General features: G+C 56.7%; 1 protein-coding gene across 7 annotated transcripts; it reads right to left on the reverse strand.

Moving 5' to 3' along the window:
* Positions 1–456: 456 nt before the first annotated feature.
* On the reverse strand, positions 457–8,678 carry SLC39A13 (solute carrier family 39 member 13). 7 transcript variants are annotated; one of them, XM_004457961.5, is made up of 10 exons: positions 7,443–7,515; positions 5,785–6,093; positions 4,074–4,187; positions 3,642–3,766; positions 3,169–3,273; positions 2,953–3,042; positions 2,393–2,443; positions 2,042–2,174; positions 1,784–1,883; positions 457–1,693 (listed from the first exon to the last, which is right to left on the reverse strand). In XM_004457961.5, the coding sequence occupies exons 2-10, from the start codon at positions 6,083–6,085 to the stop codon at positions 1,618–1,620; spliced, it is 1,095 nt and encodes a 364-aa protein (XP_004458018.1). In that variant the 5' UTR covers positions 6,086–6,093; positions 7,443–7,515; the 3' UTR covers positions 457–1,617. The 7 variants fall into 7 exon arrangements, with proteins under 7 accessions (XP_004458018.1, XP_071074130.1, XP_058162200.1 ...); XM_071218029.1 differs by having other exon boundaries at positions 2,046–2,174; positions 7,443–7,514; XM_058306218.2 differs by lacking the exon at positions 7,443–7,515 and adding an exon at positions 8,582–8,676 and having other exon boundaries at positions 1,564–1,693; positions 2,046–2,174.
* Between the last annotated feature and the right edge of the window lie 6,883 nt (positions 8,679–15,561).

Genomic DNA, 15,561 nt, shown 5'->3' on the forward strand with positions numbered 1-15,561 from the left:
GCGCTGTATAATTTAGAATAAGGATCCCATATTGCAATGGATAATTTCATTGAGGCCAAACCCTGAGATGACACGGGATGGGGCCCCCTTTGATTAAACTGCTCTGTGTGAGGCAAGGAAAAAGCCCTTGGCCTGGATCTACAAAATGAAGGTCACCGCCCTGAGGCGGTCAGAGGCAAAAAACAGCACAGTGCTCAGCCATTCTTGGGATAAAAGCTAAACAATAAAACAAGTCAGATAAACATGAAATGCTGGGTCCTGTTGCTCTGCAAGTTTAGCAGTTTGGGGCTGGGGTAGTGGGGGTGCTTGGCGGAGACCAGGCGGGACGGCCGGCGGAGTCGTAGGGGTGGGTGGGCCCGAAGCGGAGGCTGACGAAGCAGCTGACCTGACAAGCACCCCGGGAAGCCCTGCCTGAACATGGAATCTGGGGTGCAGACCAGCAAGGCAGCCAGCCAATTTGTGGATAATATTTATTTGTCTCTTGCCTATAGAACAGGTATTTACAAATATGAACGGAACCACAGCAGAACAGCTATAAAACCATCCCGACCCTCTTGACGGCCACTTCTCAGAACGCCTGGCTGAGCAGCAGCGCTCAAGCCCAGCTGTGGAGTGGGCCAGCTGAATCCCTGGGTGTCGGCCAAGGGAAATAGCTGGGGATTATGGCTTCAGCATTCTCCCAGAGCACATTCCTGAGTGCTGACAACGTGGGCTCTCACCACCCCCAGAGCACTCCCACCCCCAGTGGGAAAGGAAGAGGGGCTTGAGCAGGGAGTGGTGGGCATGGCTTGCTTTCTTCCTGCCCTCAGAGTTACTCTATTTGCCGGGGCCCCAGTGCTGGCAAAGGAGCCTCCCTGAGCTGGACTGGAGGGCTCTCTGGCCTGGGGCTGCTCGCTGCCCTGCAGGCTGCTGTTTGGCAGGCGTAGGTGGCAGGAGCTGCTGGCGCTGCCAGGGAGCACTCACTGGGGGCCCAGGAGCTGGCCCAGAGCAGGCAGCCATAGGAAAAGGCCTTGGAAAGCATCTGCCAGTTCAAGGCTGAGAAGGGTGTGGCTGCCAGTGCAGAGTGGGGTTGGGGGCTCACACCAGCACCTGCCTCCTCTTTCTTCTCTGGTCATTAGGGAAGGGACCCTAGAGATGGTGAAGGAAGGGCCAGGAAAACGGATGCAGCAGTGAGAAGCAGCCCCAGCCTCAGTCCCTGGGCTCTTGGACCTGGGTGCACAAGCGGAGGCATATACTCCCCCAGGCCAGGGACCCATGAGGCCCAGCTGGAGGCAGGTAGCCTTGGGTCCCCCCCAGCCCTGGGCGAGAGGCCTCTGCTTGGAACCGTGCTGCCGCTCCCCACTGCTCACGTGGGAGGTGCGAGATGACAGGGTGGCAGGGGGAAGACCACGGTATGGCGGGGCAGGCCCCGGCACTGGGTCCTGGCAGCGTCTGAGGGATCACAGTGTCGGTCTTGCACACGCAGCAGCTCTGGCCACACGTGCACACAGCGCACACACATGCACACACCTCTCGTCTGGCCAGAGGCTCGCTCTCACACTCGCCCTCTGCCTCACACACGGCCACAGAGCGAATCGAGTCTCTATTGCTGTACGGAGGGGCGGGGTGGCAGGGACGCTACTCGACGAAGAGCGAGAACAGCACCATCACCACGATGCCCGAGCCGAGCAGGAGCACTTGCTGCAGGGAGTGCCTGCGGGGAGAGGGCCGAGCTCAGCGGGCACACGGGGCGGGGGCCAGAGACCCTCTCTCTTGAGCCCCTGCAGCCCCAGGGGTCACTCACCATGGGTCGTCTTCCTCCAAGAGGTCGGGGAGCACATTCACCAGGGCGATGTAGAGAAAGCCACCGGAGGTGAAAGGCAGGATCCAGGCCACGGTCGTCTCTGCGATGGGCAGAGGATGCCTGACTGGCGGGGCGCCGGGGGAACCATGTGTATCCCCCCTCCCGCAGGGAGACCAGGGGCAGATGGGTCTGGACGCCAGCAGCCGCGTCCTTCGGCTGGGGCCCTCTGCTGGCTGCCACCACCCACCACTCCCGTACCTACTCCCTTGGGGGACTGTGTACAGATGGCGAAGCAGGCGCCCAGCAGGCCCCCCAGGGCCGTCGAGAGCTGCAGCTTGGCTGCGCTCCATCGGTCAAAGCCGGCCCGGAGCAGGATGGCGAAGTCGCCCACCTGAGGAGAGGTCCAGACGTTCACTCCAAGCGCCCTGGGTATGGGCACGCAGCTGGGTTCCCTGCACTAACCCTGCCCCTGGAACCCACTGCCCACATCCCGTTCGCTGGGACCCCAGTGGGGTGAGGAGCCCCCCAGCCTGCCACTGCTGAGCAGCCCCCCTGAAGCCCTCCCCACAGCTCGTGCCCACAGTGCTGGCCACCCCTCCGGGCACTCACCTCATGGGGGATCTCGTGCAGGAGGATGGCCATGGTGGTGAGGAGCCCGATCTGCAGGGAGGGAGCTTGAGTTGGCAGGGCCTGGGCAGCCCCTCACCCACTCATTCTACAGACACTGACTCGGCTCTGAGTTTGCTCTGGGCAGGACGCTGTGTTGGCTACTAGAGATACAACAGTGAAAGAGAGAGACGAGAGACCTGCCTCAAGAAGCTTACAGTCTAGAGACGAGGACTGAGTAAACACACAAAGAGAAGTGCTGTGCTAAGTGCTGCGAAGGGAAGGACTGGGTGTCCAGGGGCAGGGACACTGGGCTCTAGATGAGGAGGTCAGCAAAGGCTCTTTGAGGAAGTGCATTTAAGGCGGGGTCTGAAGGATGAGGTGCTGGCATTTACAGAGTGGGGGAGAGTGCATTCCAGGAAGAGGGAACAGTGTGAGGCGGAGGTCAAGAGGTAAGAGAGCATGGCCAGTTCAGTAGGAGGCAGGCCAGTGGGCTCGCACCCAGAGGACAGAGGGAGGAGAAAAAGGAGGAATCATCTAGAAGCAGGCAAGGGTCCACTCACCTTCTTGCTCACAAGGAAGCTGGCAGCCACAGCCAGCCCATGAGTGAAGTTGTCTATGGTGTTGGCCAGCAGGTTGAGATAGCCACTGACCTGGATGAAGGAAGAGGGAGCCTGGCTGAGCCGGGCAGGGGGGCTGAGCTGGGCAGGGGGCACTGAGCAGGGTTCGCCACTTGGGGTAGGGTGGCTGCAGGAGGGGGCCCTGAGCGGGCCACTCACTTTGATGCTCTGGACCACGGCTCTCAGGCCGGGTTCTGCAGCCGGCTGGGCCAGACAGGGGCCTCCATTGAGCACGGCAGCAGCAGAAGGATCTTTGCTGGGGGCCTAGGGCCAGGAGAAGGAGGGAGGGAGGCATTAGATGCCCCCTACCCAGCCAGGGTGGACAGAGAGGGGGAGAGAGAGATGGAGGAGGAGAGACAGGCAACACCCCCTCGATCTAGCTAGACTTCCAGCCCTCAAACCCAACAGACCCATCCCACACTGCAGCCACTCCCAATCTATCAGAACAAGACACAGCAAGGGCTGACGTCATCACAACCCAGAAGAAGATGGCCCAGCACACGCCAGAGTTCCCAGGAAAGAAAGCCAAGAGACCTTCTCTGCAGGACTCAATTTAGAACCTGGGTTTCAGGCTCTGGGTGACACCAGAGAACAGAGGCTGACGTAGCCAGGCCCTGGGGTGTGGGGCTCACCTGGCTGGGTCCCTCCTTCTCCTTGCTGTCCAGGAACATCTTCTCCAATGCCAGGAATGTCAGGAAGCCAGCGATGACCCACAGCCCCAGCTGCTGTTGCTGCTGCAGGCTCTGCCCCTCATCGCCTGCAGGGGATGGCACTGTCAGGTCAAGCCAGGGCCGCCAGAGCGGGGCCTTTTGGGGTAGAACCTAGTCCATGGCAGCAACAGGGGAAAGGGCTGGCTGGTGGGACAGCTGGGTCCCAGGGATTTCCACAGGGGCCAGGGCGCTGGGGATAGGCCGATGACCCTCCCTCCCATGCCCATGCCCGCCAGATGCCCAGAACCCCTCTCCTGGTCATTCTGGCAAAGCAGGCAGGGTCCAGGCCATCCCTGCTGGGGGGCCCAGCTCCCCCCTCCTGCCCTCTTGCCCCAGGGCTGCAGCCTCACTTACCTGGGCTGGCGCTGCACGTGTAGGCCCATGCCTCGGGCAGCAGATGCAGAAACACATTGCCCAAGAGCCCCCCCAAGGCAAAGCTGAGCAGCTGCTTCAGGCGCCGGGCCCCAGCTGCAAGGCAGAGATGCGGACTCTGGGGCAGACCCCCTCCTGGGGCTCTGGGCCTGGCCTCTGCCCCACCCATCTCACTGGGCTACTTCTGTTGTCCGGACCAGACGGCAAGCCTCCGAAGGCAGGCAAGCTCTGCTGCTCTGCCTGGGTCCCCCAACCCAAAGGCCTGGCAGGGACTGGGTGCTCAGCAGGCCCACCCTTCAACCTACTGCCCCACAGTGAAGAGCCACCACTCACCAGCTGGCGACCTTGGGCAGATTACTCCTGAAACTCAGTTTCCCCATCTATAAAATGAGTAAAACTGTATCTATCTGATCGGGGTCTTGTGACAATACACATAACAAGTGCTCATTAACTGGGAACTGTTTTCTTATCAGTCGCTGCTACTTTCAGAAAAGGGGCAGAGACTTATCTGGGAACTTTTGCGGACTTGCAGCATCCGGCGCTGGAAAATGCCCTGAAAGGACCATGTCCAATTCCTCAGTTTGATATAGAAACTGAGGCCCAGAGGGCAGAGGAGGCTTGGTGGTGGCATGGGGTCCCAGGGGAAGCTGCTGCTGTCAGCCTGTGTGACCTTGGGCTGGTGAAAAGACCTCTCTGTGCCTGTGCTTCCACACATGTAAAATGGAGCTAATAATCCAAGTCCTCCTTACCCTGACTTCACAGGGCTGCCACAAGAAGGGGATGAGCTGACATGCAGGGTCCTTGGGCAGGACAGTAGGCCCCCAAGGGCTCGAGTCACAGCTGTCACACCTGCCCTCAGCCCTGTGCCTGGCACCTAGGTGTTCAATAACCACCTGCTGAGTGAGCGGCTCCTGAGCCTGGCAGGCAGCACACGCCAGTGGGGCGCTCGACAAACAGGCTTTGGGGCCCGGGTCCAGACCTACACTCCTGGGATTGAGGCACCAGCCTTTTTAGCAGCTCTCCACATAATCTTTTTTATTTTTTATTACAGTTATTTGTGAAAAGGCAGTGCATGCCCATGGTACAAAAGGTAATGCTGGCCCAGCCGCTCCTGGTTTGAGAACGCTTTTATACTATGAGCCGAGACTGAAGAGTGAGGCAGCGCCTCCCTTGCCTCTGCACCGCTGACCCAGCATGGGGCCTGCAAACCCATAGCCCTTCCCTTGCACAGGCACTCATCCATGAGCTTTAGTAGAAGGGCTCAAAGAGCTTGGAAGTCATCATTTATATATATTGGCTCATTTCATCTTCACAGTAGCACCTCTGAGGTAGATACTATTATTATTACCTTTTTAAAGATTGGGAGACTGAGGCATAGTGAAGTTAAGTAAGCTGCCCAATGCTGCCCAGGTGGTGAGTGGCAGAGCCAGAATTTGAACCCATGCAGCCTGGCACCCCCAAGTCAGGCCACTGCATACTACTGCTTTTTGTGAATGTTTACTGACTGAAAGAATAAATAAATGTACACATGAATGAACAGAACCAAGGTGAGATTTTTTTCCTTTTATCCCTGCCTTCTCTCTCAGACACTGTAACCTGGTACGTGAGACCCCGGATCTCCCAGGCAGAGCAGCGGCATGCTCCCACACTGCTGGCTGCCACTGGGGACTCGCCTCAGGGGAGAGCCACCCACCTTCAGAGCGCAGTGTGGTCCCCATCTCCAGGGGAATGATGAGCAACGGGAAGACTCCGCTGAGCCCCACCATGAGTGAACCCAGGAGGGAGCAGATCCAGGTGTCCAGCCTCTCCCCACTCAGCAGGGCCCCCCACGACTCGCTTTCCTTGTTGTCCAGGCGACAGGCTGCTGCAGACCCCCGGCTCCACAAGGCCTGCTGGGAACCCCCAGCCCCTCCCAGGAGCTCCAGGGCAAGAGCGGTGAAGAAGAGGAGCCTTTGGCCCGCCATGCCACAGCCAGGACTGGGACATCCAGGCATGCCACGTGCTGAAAAACACAAAGGCCACTCAGGTGAGCTGGCTGCCGTCCTCCGCCATGCACCTGCCTCAGAAACGTGGCAGCACACACACACATACACACACCCTGGCTGCCGAGTGGCTGTGGCATTGCCTTCCTGCTGGGCATCGGAGGATCTGAATGGCGGGTCACAGAGCAAAGGGGCTCTCCTCCTCCATACCCCCACTGCCAAGGACCACACATTTTTTCCTTCTGAGCCAGCTCCAGACGGTGTGTCAGCATGTCTGCCTGAGGCTAAACTTTCCTTAATAACAGGGTGAGGCGCTGGCTGGGTTCCGCTCAGCCACCGGCAGGCCCCTGCCCGGCCCAGCCGGCTGTCTCTGGCTGCCAGGATGTGCTCCTGGGAGGACAGCCCAGGGCCTGAGGCCGGCACTGTCTAGGCTGATGGGGAAACAGAGCGGCTGTGCTAGCACTGGACCATCCAAGTTTCTTCCTAGGAAATGAGAGAGGACCATGAGGTAGGACTGCAGAGAAAGGAAAGAAAGGGCCTACAGTCAGGAGATACCTCACAGATGCGCAGCACACAGGCCTTGGAGACCTGCAGTTAACTTTGTGTGCTGCACTTTTAGCTGGTTGACTTTGGACACGTCCCTGAAACCCCCTCTCTGAGCCTCAGTTTCCTCATCTGTAGGGTGGGAAGAAGTACAGCCTCTGTCACGTGGTTGCGAAGATGAGGTGAGCTTGATGATGCAGGAGAAGGTGCCTGGCATGGAGGGGACCCAGAGAGGCCCTCAGGTTGGGGGTGGCCTGCAGCACTCTGCAGCAGGAATGTGCCCAGCCAGCGGGTCACAGGACGTGGAAGTGAGTCAACCGAGCAAGAAGTTGTCTGGAAACTCAGGCATGAGATTTAAATGTCGTTCTCCCCTGCCTCATGCTGGCTATGACCTTGAGCCTCTACTGTCCCTGCCTCAGGGGCCAAGTTTCTCAGTGAAAAAGATGCCCAGGTCGGGGGGCTCCAGGCCTTAACTAAAGACCCTGATGAAACCATCTGGACCTCTCTGGGGTCCAAAGGCGGGACTGAGTCAGGCGCGACTTGGAGGCCGCGGCGGGTCACAGAGGTGAGGGGACCCTAAGTTTGGGAGCGGGGAAGGAGGTGAGGAGAGGGAAAGGAGAACGTGCCCGCAAGAGGGAGTCAGAGCCAGAGGGTGAGGGAACGGCGAGAGAGAGATGGGGAGCGAAGTGCGGGGCGACGGGGAGACGAGCCCAGGGGAGTCAAATTTAACTCCCGGGCTCTGGGCGAGGGGCCCAGGTCTGACCAGGACAAGCCAGGACGGAGTCGGGGGACCGGCCGCGGGCTGCGAGGGTCGGCGGTCACTCACCGTGCGGCAGCGGCGGCGGCGGCGGCGCTCCGGGCGGCCCCGGCCATCCAGCTGCGGTGCTGCGCCCCGCCCCGGCTCTGCCCCGCCCGGCCCAGCCGCCCGGCCCCCGGCCCGGGGCCGCCCCCGGCGCACAGCCACGTCACACGGGGCCTGCCCGGAACCTCACGCGCCGCGCGCCGCGGGGCCGGGGGAGCGTCGGCGGGGCGCGCTTCCGCCTGGGGGCCATGGGGGACCCCGGCGGCGAGCGTACTTCCGCCGGGGCCGGGACGGGGGCGTCACGGAAGACGAGGCGGAAGTGGGAGTCTTGCGGGCACCGCGCTCAGCCAGCCTGGGCAGGGGCGGAGGCGGCAGCGCCGCGGGGGCTGCGATCTGCCGGGCTGCTGGGCTGCGGGTCTGGCTCCCGCGTCTCGCCCCGGGCTGCAGTCCCGCTCGCGGCCTCACGGGGGCGCGCTCGACTGCCAGACTGCGCCACCCTGGGCCGCGGCGGGCAGGGGTCTGGGGTGGGAGGATGGCTGCGGCGCTCCTGCTCTGAGTCAGCCGGGCCTGGCTCCTCCAAGAACAAGGGAAAGGGGAAGTGCCTGCCGCAGGGAGGGGCCTAGCCCCGGGAACCTCAGAATAGGGAATTTTATTCTTACTCATCGAATTATTTTTATGCTTTGGTTTTTCACTGGGAACCTCAGACCGCTGTCTCCAGGGCTTGTAACCCTTTGGAGGCCAATGCATGGTGGCAGGACCCTGCTGCTCCAAACTCCAAACCAGGTGGGGAGGGCTCAGTACTCCCCTGAACTAGGGGAAGCGAGGCCTGGCCTCCTCTGTTAGACTAGGGCAGCAAATTGTTACTATTGTAAGTCATATACTGAACACCTACCGTACTTCACCGCTCTGCTCACATTATCACGGGTAATCTTCATTCTGTCTCACTGAGGGTGGGTACTGTTAACCCAGGGCCGCACAGTAACAGCAGATGGCAGAGATAGTATTCAAACGCGGGTGCCCCTAAACCTAGAGTGTGTCATACCACCTCTTGCTCACAGGCCTGAACAGCAGTGGAAGTCTGCCCTTGTCATTCCACCTTGTAGCCCTCTCTGGGAACCAGCCAGATTCAGAGAACACTTAGGAAGGGACACGTGGGTACTCACTTGGACAGAGACTGGGGGGGGTGGTCTCCAAGCCTCTGACCCACCTACCACCCATGGCAGCTCCGTCTGTCTGTCCTGCTTGGCTCTCCCCAGTATTGCTCTGAGGGCACACTCAACTCTCACATGCTGCCCCTTGTGGCCTGTCTTGTCTCACACCCCAGTGTCTGCCCTGCCCAGACCCTCATCTCCTAGGTGGGAGCAGCTTATCCTCTGAGTCATCAGAGCAACTTGTCTGTGTCATCCTGCCAGGCCCAGAGGTCTGTCAAGATGTCCTGCTGGGCCCCTCCCTAAGTTCTGAAATGGAGGCTCCAGGGTTGTTTGCTTTGTAAAGGGAGGAAGACTCTCTGGGATGCTGCTCAGACCTCTGAGATGCCCCGCTCCCTATATGCAAATCACAGCATCATATTCAAAGCACTTCACAATGTGCAAATGATTTCACAATCACACAGTCAGCATTCCTGCCTCTGAGGGCTGAGGGCTCCTGGACACTCAGCAAAGGGATGGTCAAGACCCAGCCAGGAAAGCCACTGGCTGCCTCCTCACCGCCCTTTTGTCCTTCCTTGCCGGGAATTTCCACCATAAGACTGCCTAATAGATTAAAGAAATAAGTGCTTTGGAAGTGGGGTGGGGCTCTAGGAGGTGACCATGAGCAGGGAGGTCCAGGTGAAAAGAGAGGGCGGGCGGTCAAAAGTGTGGTTGTTAAAACAGGAATTGGATCTGCCAGGGGTTTCCACAAGCTACCGATGAGTAAGAAAAGCAAGATGCAGAACTGTATGTTTAATATGAGCCCATATTTTATTGACAAGAAGAAACCTTGTATATGTGGTTGGAGGTATCTGTATATATAAATTTGTGTAGAATTATAAGTAAATTAAAAACAAGAGAAAGCCACACGTGAGGTTGATAACATGGATTCCATGGGTGGAGAGAGCTATTGAGGATAAGGGGAGAAACAGATATAAAAGGGAAAAATTTTAAAAACCACAACTGTTAAAATATGTGTACAATCATGTTTGTGCAATTATGTAAAATTTTATATATATGATGGCCGAAGCTCTTGGGAGTTAGACAACAAGATTCTGGCACTTTCCGGGCAAATCACTTATCTTTCTGTGTCTTAGTTTCCTCATCTGTAAAATGGGACTACTGGGTGAGGCTGTTGTGAGGATTAAATGAGTGAATATATATGAAGCACTCAGAATTATGCCTGGCATGCGGTAAAGTGCTATCTAAGGGTTAGATATTATATGTGTGGATATGTGGGTGTAAGGAAGACGTTATAGCAATGAAAAGAACAAATAAAGACACTGGCTGGGGCCACCCTCTCCTTACTGAGCACAGATAAGTCTTTTCTGACACATTTTTCCATCAGTTTGGAGAACTCAGGGACATCACAGGTTGGGGGACTGGAAAGACAAACACCGGCAGGGCAGATGGGGCCTGGACACTGCTTGGCTCTGAGACTGGGTTGCTGCAGACCTGTTTCTCTGACATCCCTGGGATGCCTAGGATCTGACTCTAACATGTAGTTACTGGTTCCGGGGGCTTCTCAGGGCAACCAAGACTCAGGGCTCTAAGAGTAGAACATGGGACCGCCCTCTGGGCCTGCTGACCTGGCGGTGGCTGTGAGCCCAGCATGGCCTGGCATTGCCAAAGCTCTGGCAACTTGCCCTCCACTGTGGTGGTCCTAGAGACCCTGGGGCTGGGGGTGGACGTGCATTTCTTCTGCTTCCAGTGTTTGCTCTGACCCTGGGATCTTCTCATAAAGTTTGACGGCGGAGGGCAGTTGGCAGGCAGCAGTTTCTTAGAGAAAGACAACTGACGCTCAGGGCAGTGCCTTTGGTATGTCTTTCAGGCCCTTAGTCCTGTCCCCCGGGTGCCTGGCCTCTTCCCTCTGTCTGTGTGGGCTACTGGAAGGAAGGACAAGGTCTTGCCCAGACTCACGCACAGGTCACCCTGAATCAAAGCCTGTCCAAATGACTTTCATTTCTCTTTCCCCTTCTCCTACCTTGGGTGTGCAGGATTGCATGAAATCCTTGTGCATTACACACTGTCATCTTGGTCCTTTCAGGACCCTCTTTTATTTAATTTTTGTGTTTATATCATTTGCTTACTTTTCATCCCTTCCCCCACTTCACCCCCTGCATCCTTCCGGGCAGATTGTAAATTTTGTGATCATCAATCCTTTGCCTTTAAAAAAAATTAAATACAGAGTTTTGTCACCTATATGTGTAGGCCTTGGCAATATTCTGTTTGATTTGGCTTTTTCGCTTTTCAACAAGGGGAAAAAAGGCTCCAAGTTTTTGTTCCATGTTATTCAGTGAGTTTTACAGTCGTTGTCCAATAGATTCTGCATAATTATTAACAAATTTACTTTTAGGTATGTTACATTTTTTTTACGATATTTTGAATAGCAGGTTTCCCATTACATTTCAATAACTTATTGAGTGTAAAGGAAAGCAAATTATTTTTATGTATTCCTTTGATGCCTGGGAAACCATCTATATTTTCTTACTGCTTCTAATAATTTTTCAGCTCTTAAGTCTTTTAGTTGGGCAATCATATCATCTCCTAATAATGAAAATAAATATTAGAAGAAAGAAAGGAACTAAAGATTGTCATTTGTAGAGGTGTGGTTTGGGTTGTTTTTGAACTTTACAAGAAGGGTAAGTGTTTTGTCTTCTGGGACTGGCTTTTTTTCCTCTCAACATGATGGCACAAAGATTCATTCATGGTATAGCAGGAAACTGTGGTTCACTTGCTTGCACTGCAGAGCAATGTGCCACTGTGTGAATGAATATACTGTAATTTATTTATCCCCTCTCTTGTTGGTGGGCATCTGGGTTGCTTCCAGGTTTTTGCTATTGGCAACAGTGCAGCTATGAACATTTTTGTGTCCATCTCTTGGAGCACATGCAAAACTTTCTGTCTGGGGGGATTTGCTGGGTCATTGCATCTGCTAATGGTGCTCGGTTTTAAAAGATAACACCAGATTGTTTTCCCAAGTGGTATATCAAGTCGCAGTCTGCCCAGCAACCTACAGGAGATCCCTTTGCTCCACCTCTTCTCCGACACTGGGTGCTGTCAGGCTTGTTAATTTTTGCCCTTTAGATCGTGTAAAATAGCATCTCATTGTGGTCTTCATTTGCATTTCCCTCATCACCAGTGGTGAGCATTGAGCATCTCTTCTATGTTTCTTGGACCTGTGTGTTTCCTCTTCTGTAAACGCCCGTGCATGTCTTTGCCTACGTTTCTATGGGATGACTTGATTTTTCTTAGGGATCTACAGGACTCTTTTTTGTCTTTTTGATGCTTATCCTTTGCGGTTCCTACGTTGACCTCTCCGCCAGCTTGTGGCTTGCTTTTCACTTTCTCGAAGGTGTCTCCACTTCTCTTCCCTCCCACACCTGGGCCAGGCACGCCGGCTGGCACTGCTGGTGTGCGCGTGCGTGCCCTGCGCCCCTCGGAACCCCTGTAGACTGGCCCCACTGCTCCCCGCCCCCCGGGCTTTAAGGGACCCCTCTCCTCTTCCCTCCAATGCCCCTGCCACGTTGGGCCGAGAAGGATTGGTTTGTGAGCCTCTCCCGGATTAGGGGTGGGCCTCGCGGGGCGGGGGGGCGGCCCCGCGAGGAGCGCCCCCAGGAGTTATTTATCACTTCCGGCTCCCCACTGGGGGCCGGCGCCCTCTCCGCTCGGCCGAGCCGCGGCGGCGGCAGCTCGGGCGCTCCCCTGGGGGCGGGCGGCCGGGGGAGGGGCCCGCGGGCCAGCCCCTCCCGAGGCGGAGGCCGGGCAGGCCTGCGGCGCTGCCTGGGGCGGGGGGCGGAAGCTGCCCGAGCAGATAAGGGCCGAGGTCGGTCCTGCGGTGAGACAGTGCGGGATGCCGCTCCTCCCCGCCCTCCGCGGGCCGCCCCCGCACCCCGCTGGAGCCAGGGTCTGCCCTGCGGTCCCCACCCCACCCCCCACCGGCCCGGGCTGGGCATCCTGGGCAGAGGACCCGAGGAGCAGTGGGGGAGGGGGCTCCCGTCTGCTCACTCAGGCTCTGGGCAAGGGACAGGGGACGGCCGGGCTCCGAGCCCCGATTAGCTCAGCTGGGGACGCGGAGAGGAGCCCCACTTACCCCGCGAGGCTGTTGGGGGTGGATCCAGGACGGGCTTGTGAAAGCCCACTGCGGGTTTGGGCCGTTTTAAAGGGATGGGGCCCTGGGTGCCCATCGTGATCCCTCCTAGACCCTCGTCACCGCCCGTCCTTATCCCCATGAGGATGGGGGAAAGTGGGGGTGTCGCCAAAGTCAAACAGTCAGAAAGCAAGAAGCAAATGGGGAGGGCGATGGGAACGGGAGCCAGCCCATACCCTGCCCACTGCCCCCAGCCCAGGAAAGGGTCTAGATTTTGTGGAGCCTGAAGCTTATACAATTTGGGACTGGGGATGGGGTGGGAGGAGGGGAGGCTCTTCAAGAAATAAAAGATTACAAAATCGTAGATAGAGGATTGCTCTGAAGGGAGAAAGCTCAAGTCCAGTCTTAGCTTCCCAGCCCCACCTTGTAAGCCCCCTGGAAAGGCTTATGCTCCTCTCCCAGGAGAGAGTCAGAGACCAATTCGTAGGACAGGGCGGCCCAAGACAATTGGCGGGGCACTCCCTGGAGGAGGTGCCACTGCAGCTGGTCCCCAACCCTGGCATGCCCAGGCAGCCACCCCCAAGCCCAGCCCCAGAGCAAGAGCAGCCGGACATTTGGGGCTACGCCACAGCTGGGCAGGGCCAAGGGCCAAGCCCTCCAGTCCTGGCTCACCTCCCCACTCGGGTCTCTCCATGAGCAGCTGGGCCTGGTAGGGAACAATCTCAGGAGAAAAAGAACAGGGGATCTTCTCTTTTTTTTTTCAGGGCAAAGTGTACTGGACTTGGAGTCAGCCGGGGTTCAGGTTCGTTCCCCTGCAAGGCTGTGAGACCTTAGGAAGTCTCCTTCACCTTGGATTCCTCATCTGTAAAGTGGGAGTAATAATAGCACTTACCCTACAGAGCTGTTATGAGGCTTAAATGAGGCCATGCATGACCAAGGGCTGAGCCTTAGGCTGTTAGAACAACAACAAGAAACTCTCCTGTGAAATCTCCAGCCAGGGGAGGCATTCTTCTCCCCATCATAGGTTAAGTCATTTTCTCACAGGTGGTCTCTGACCTAAGAAGTTGCAGAGCGGGGATTTAAATCCATGATTGCCTAGCACATGTCCCAGCTCTAACTGCCAGGGAATGCGGGCTCCTGGGGCCTGACCCTCTGCTAGGAGTGCACCCCCAGCAGAACTTCTTAATCTAGGAGACTGTTTATCCTCTGGATTTTATCATCTCTGCTGTCATGGGCAGCTGAGGCTGCAGTGTTTTTTTCCCTCCAATTCTGACATCCTACAACTTGAACCAGGAGAAGCAGTAGAATCTAGGGAGGGCACAGGGAGGAGAAGTTGGGAATCAGCCATGGCCATGGGCCTGAGTGTCAGGGACACCTCAAAAGTCTGGACGTCTTCCAAACAAAGAGGTGCTGATTTGCATCATAGTTTGAATAGGATTCCCACTGGGTTGGTGGACAGGAGAATTGACAGTTTGTCTCAGAGCTGCCACTTTCTTGCTAGCCTACCTTGCACCAGTCACTCCTCCCCTCTGAGTCTCAGTTTCCTCACCTGTAAAATGGGGATAAGAATATCTCTAGCCATGAGGATTGCAAGATCATATGCAAGTAAAGGGCAACTTGAATACTAATGGTTGTTGAAACAGTCGTGGCTGTGGGGATGGAAGGGGTGACTTGTCAGGGCAGGAGGTGGGCAGAGAGACGTGGGAGACTGGGCCTTCAAGGTCTCTGTCACAGAGAGGTTGTGCCTTGGGGCAGGGCTGGGAACCCCAGCTTCTGCATGCTCCCAGATCAGGCAGGGTCAGAGTGAGGCCAGGGGCCCCAAGCAGAGAAGAGTGGGGAGCAGAGGTTCTCACCCAGGCTCAGGCAGGTGAAAGTGAAAAGAGGGAGGAAGTAGGGGCTTCTGGGAGGAGGAGACACCAGCCCCACAATCACCCTGAGCCCATGTTCCATGACCTTGTTTGCCCCTCATTGTTAACTTTCGAGGTAAGCATTATTCGTCCCATTTTTCAAAAGGGGAAACTGAGGCTCAGAGAGGTGAGGCCACTTGCCTAAAGTCACATGCTGCACGCTCTGGGGTCTGTCCAAATCTGAGGCCTTTAACTAATCTGCCTGATAATGTTTCAAGGCAAGCAGAGTGATCCTCATCCTACAAACGGGGAAACTGAGGCTCAGGGGGATTCTGGACCCTGGCGCTATCCCTCAGGAGCCCTGAGCTCCAGGCTGGCAGCCGGCCTTGCTGGCATCACCTGGAGACCCAGAGCTGGTGCTGAGGAGAATTTGCTTACAGTGAGAGCAGAAACCCCAGGAGTAAGGCAGTGAGCACTGTCTCAGGAAGGCTTCAAATAGAGGCATCCTGAGTTCTCCAGCAACGCACCCAGCGGCCTCGGAGTGGGAGGAGATCCCCTGGGCCTCTGGGGGCACGGCTCATAGTGACCTCAAAACTAGCCAAAATTTTTCTGAAGTGCCTTATATTAAATTAGAAATTCACGCAACTTTGCCTCCTTTTTAATGTTTTGTTTTTCCTTTTTAAATTAAAAGCCTCCCCTCTCAGTCTTCTACCGCTGTGGGTACTCCAGGAAGATGCGCCACGGCGGCAACGGGTGGCTGTGTTTATCCTGGGCCCACCCCTGGGACCTCAGGCCCCTTTGCCTGGCTCGAGGGATCTGCAGGGACAGGGTCGAGGAAAAGGCCCTGCCCATTCCCACGGCCGAGGGTGCTCCACACACCCCTCTCCTGCCTCGACGCTCCATCTTGTCTCTGCAGACATGTGTCTGTCCTAGCCCCAGCTGTGCCCTCAGCTCTTTCTGGGTGCCTTACCCCTCCTGGTTTCCCCTCAGGGTTCTTAGTCTGAGGGGCGCTCCCTAGC

Source organism: Dasypus novemcinctus, chromosome 10 (genome assembly GCF_030445035.2).
Source record: "Dasypus novemcinctus isolate mDasNov1 chromosome 10, mDasNov1.1.hap2, whole genome shotgun sequence".
Classification (NCBI taxonomy): Eukaryota; Metazoa; Chordata; class Mammalia; order Cingulata; family Dasypodidae; genus Dasypus; species Dasypus novemcinctus.

Excerpts from the sequence above, each read along its gene's own strand:
- SLC39A13 (XM_058306216.2), bottom strand. The coding sequence starts at position 8,636 with ATGGGTGGTAGGTGGGTCAGAGGCTTGGAGACCACCCCCCCCAGTCTC. Across the intron at positions 6,094-8,581 it reads CCCCCCCAGTCTCTGTCCAA|CACGTGGCATGCCTGGATGT; the intron begins GTGAGTACCCAC and ends TGTGTTTTTCAG. Across the intron at positions 3,043-3,168 it reads CCGTGGTCCAGAGCATCAAA|GTCAGTGGCTATCTCAACCT; the intron begins GTGAGTGGCCCG and ends TCCTTCATCCAG.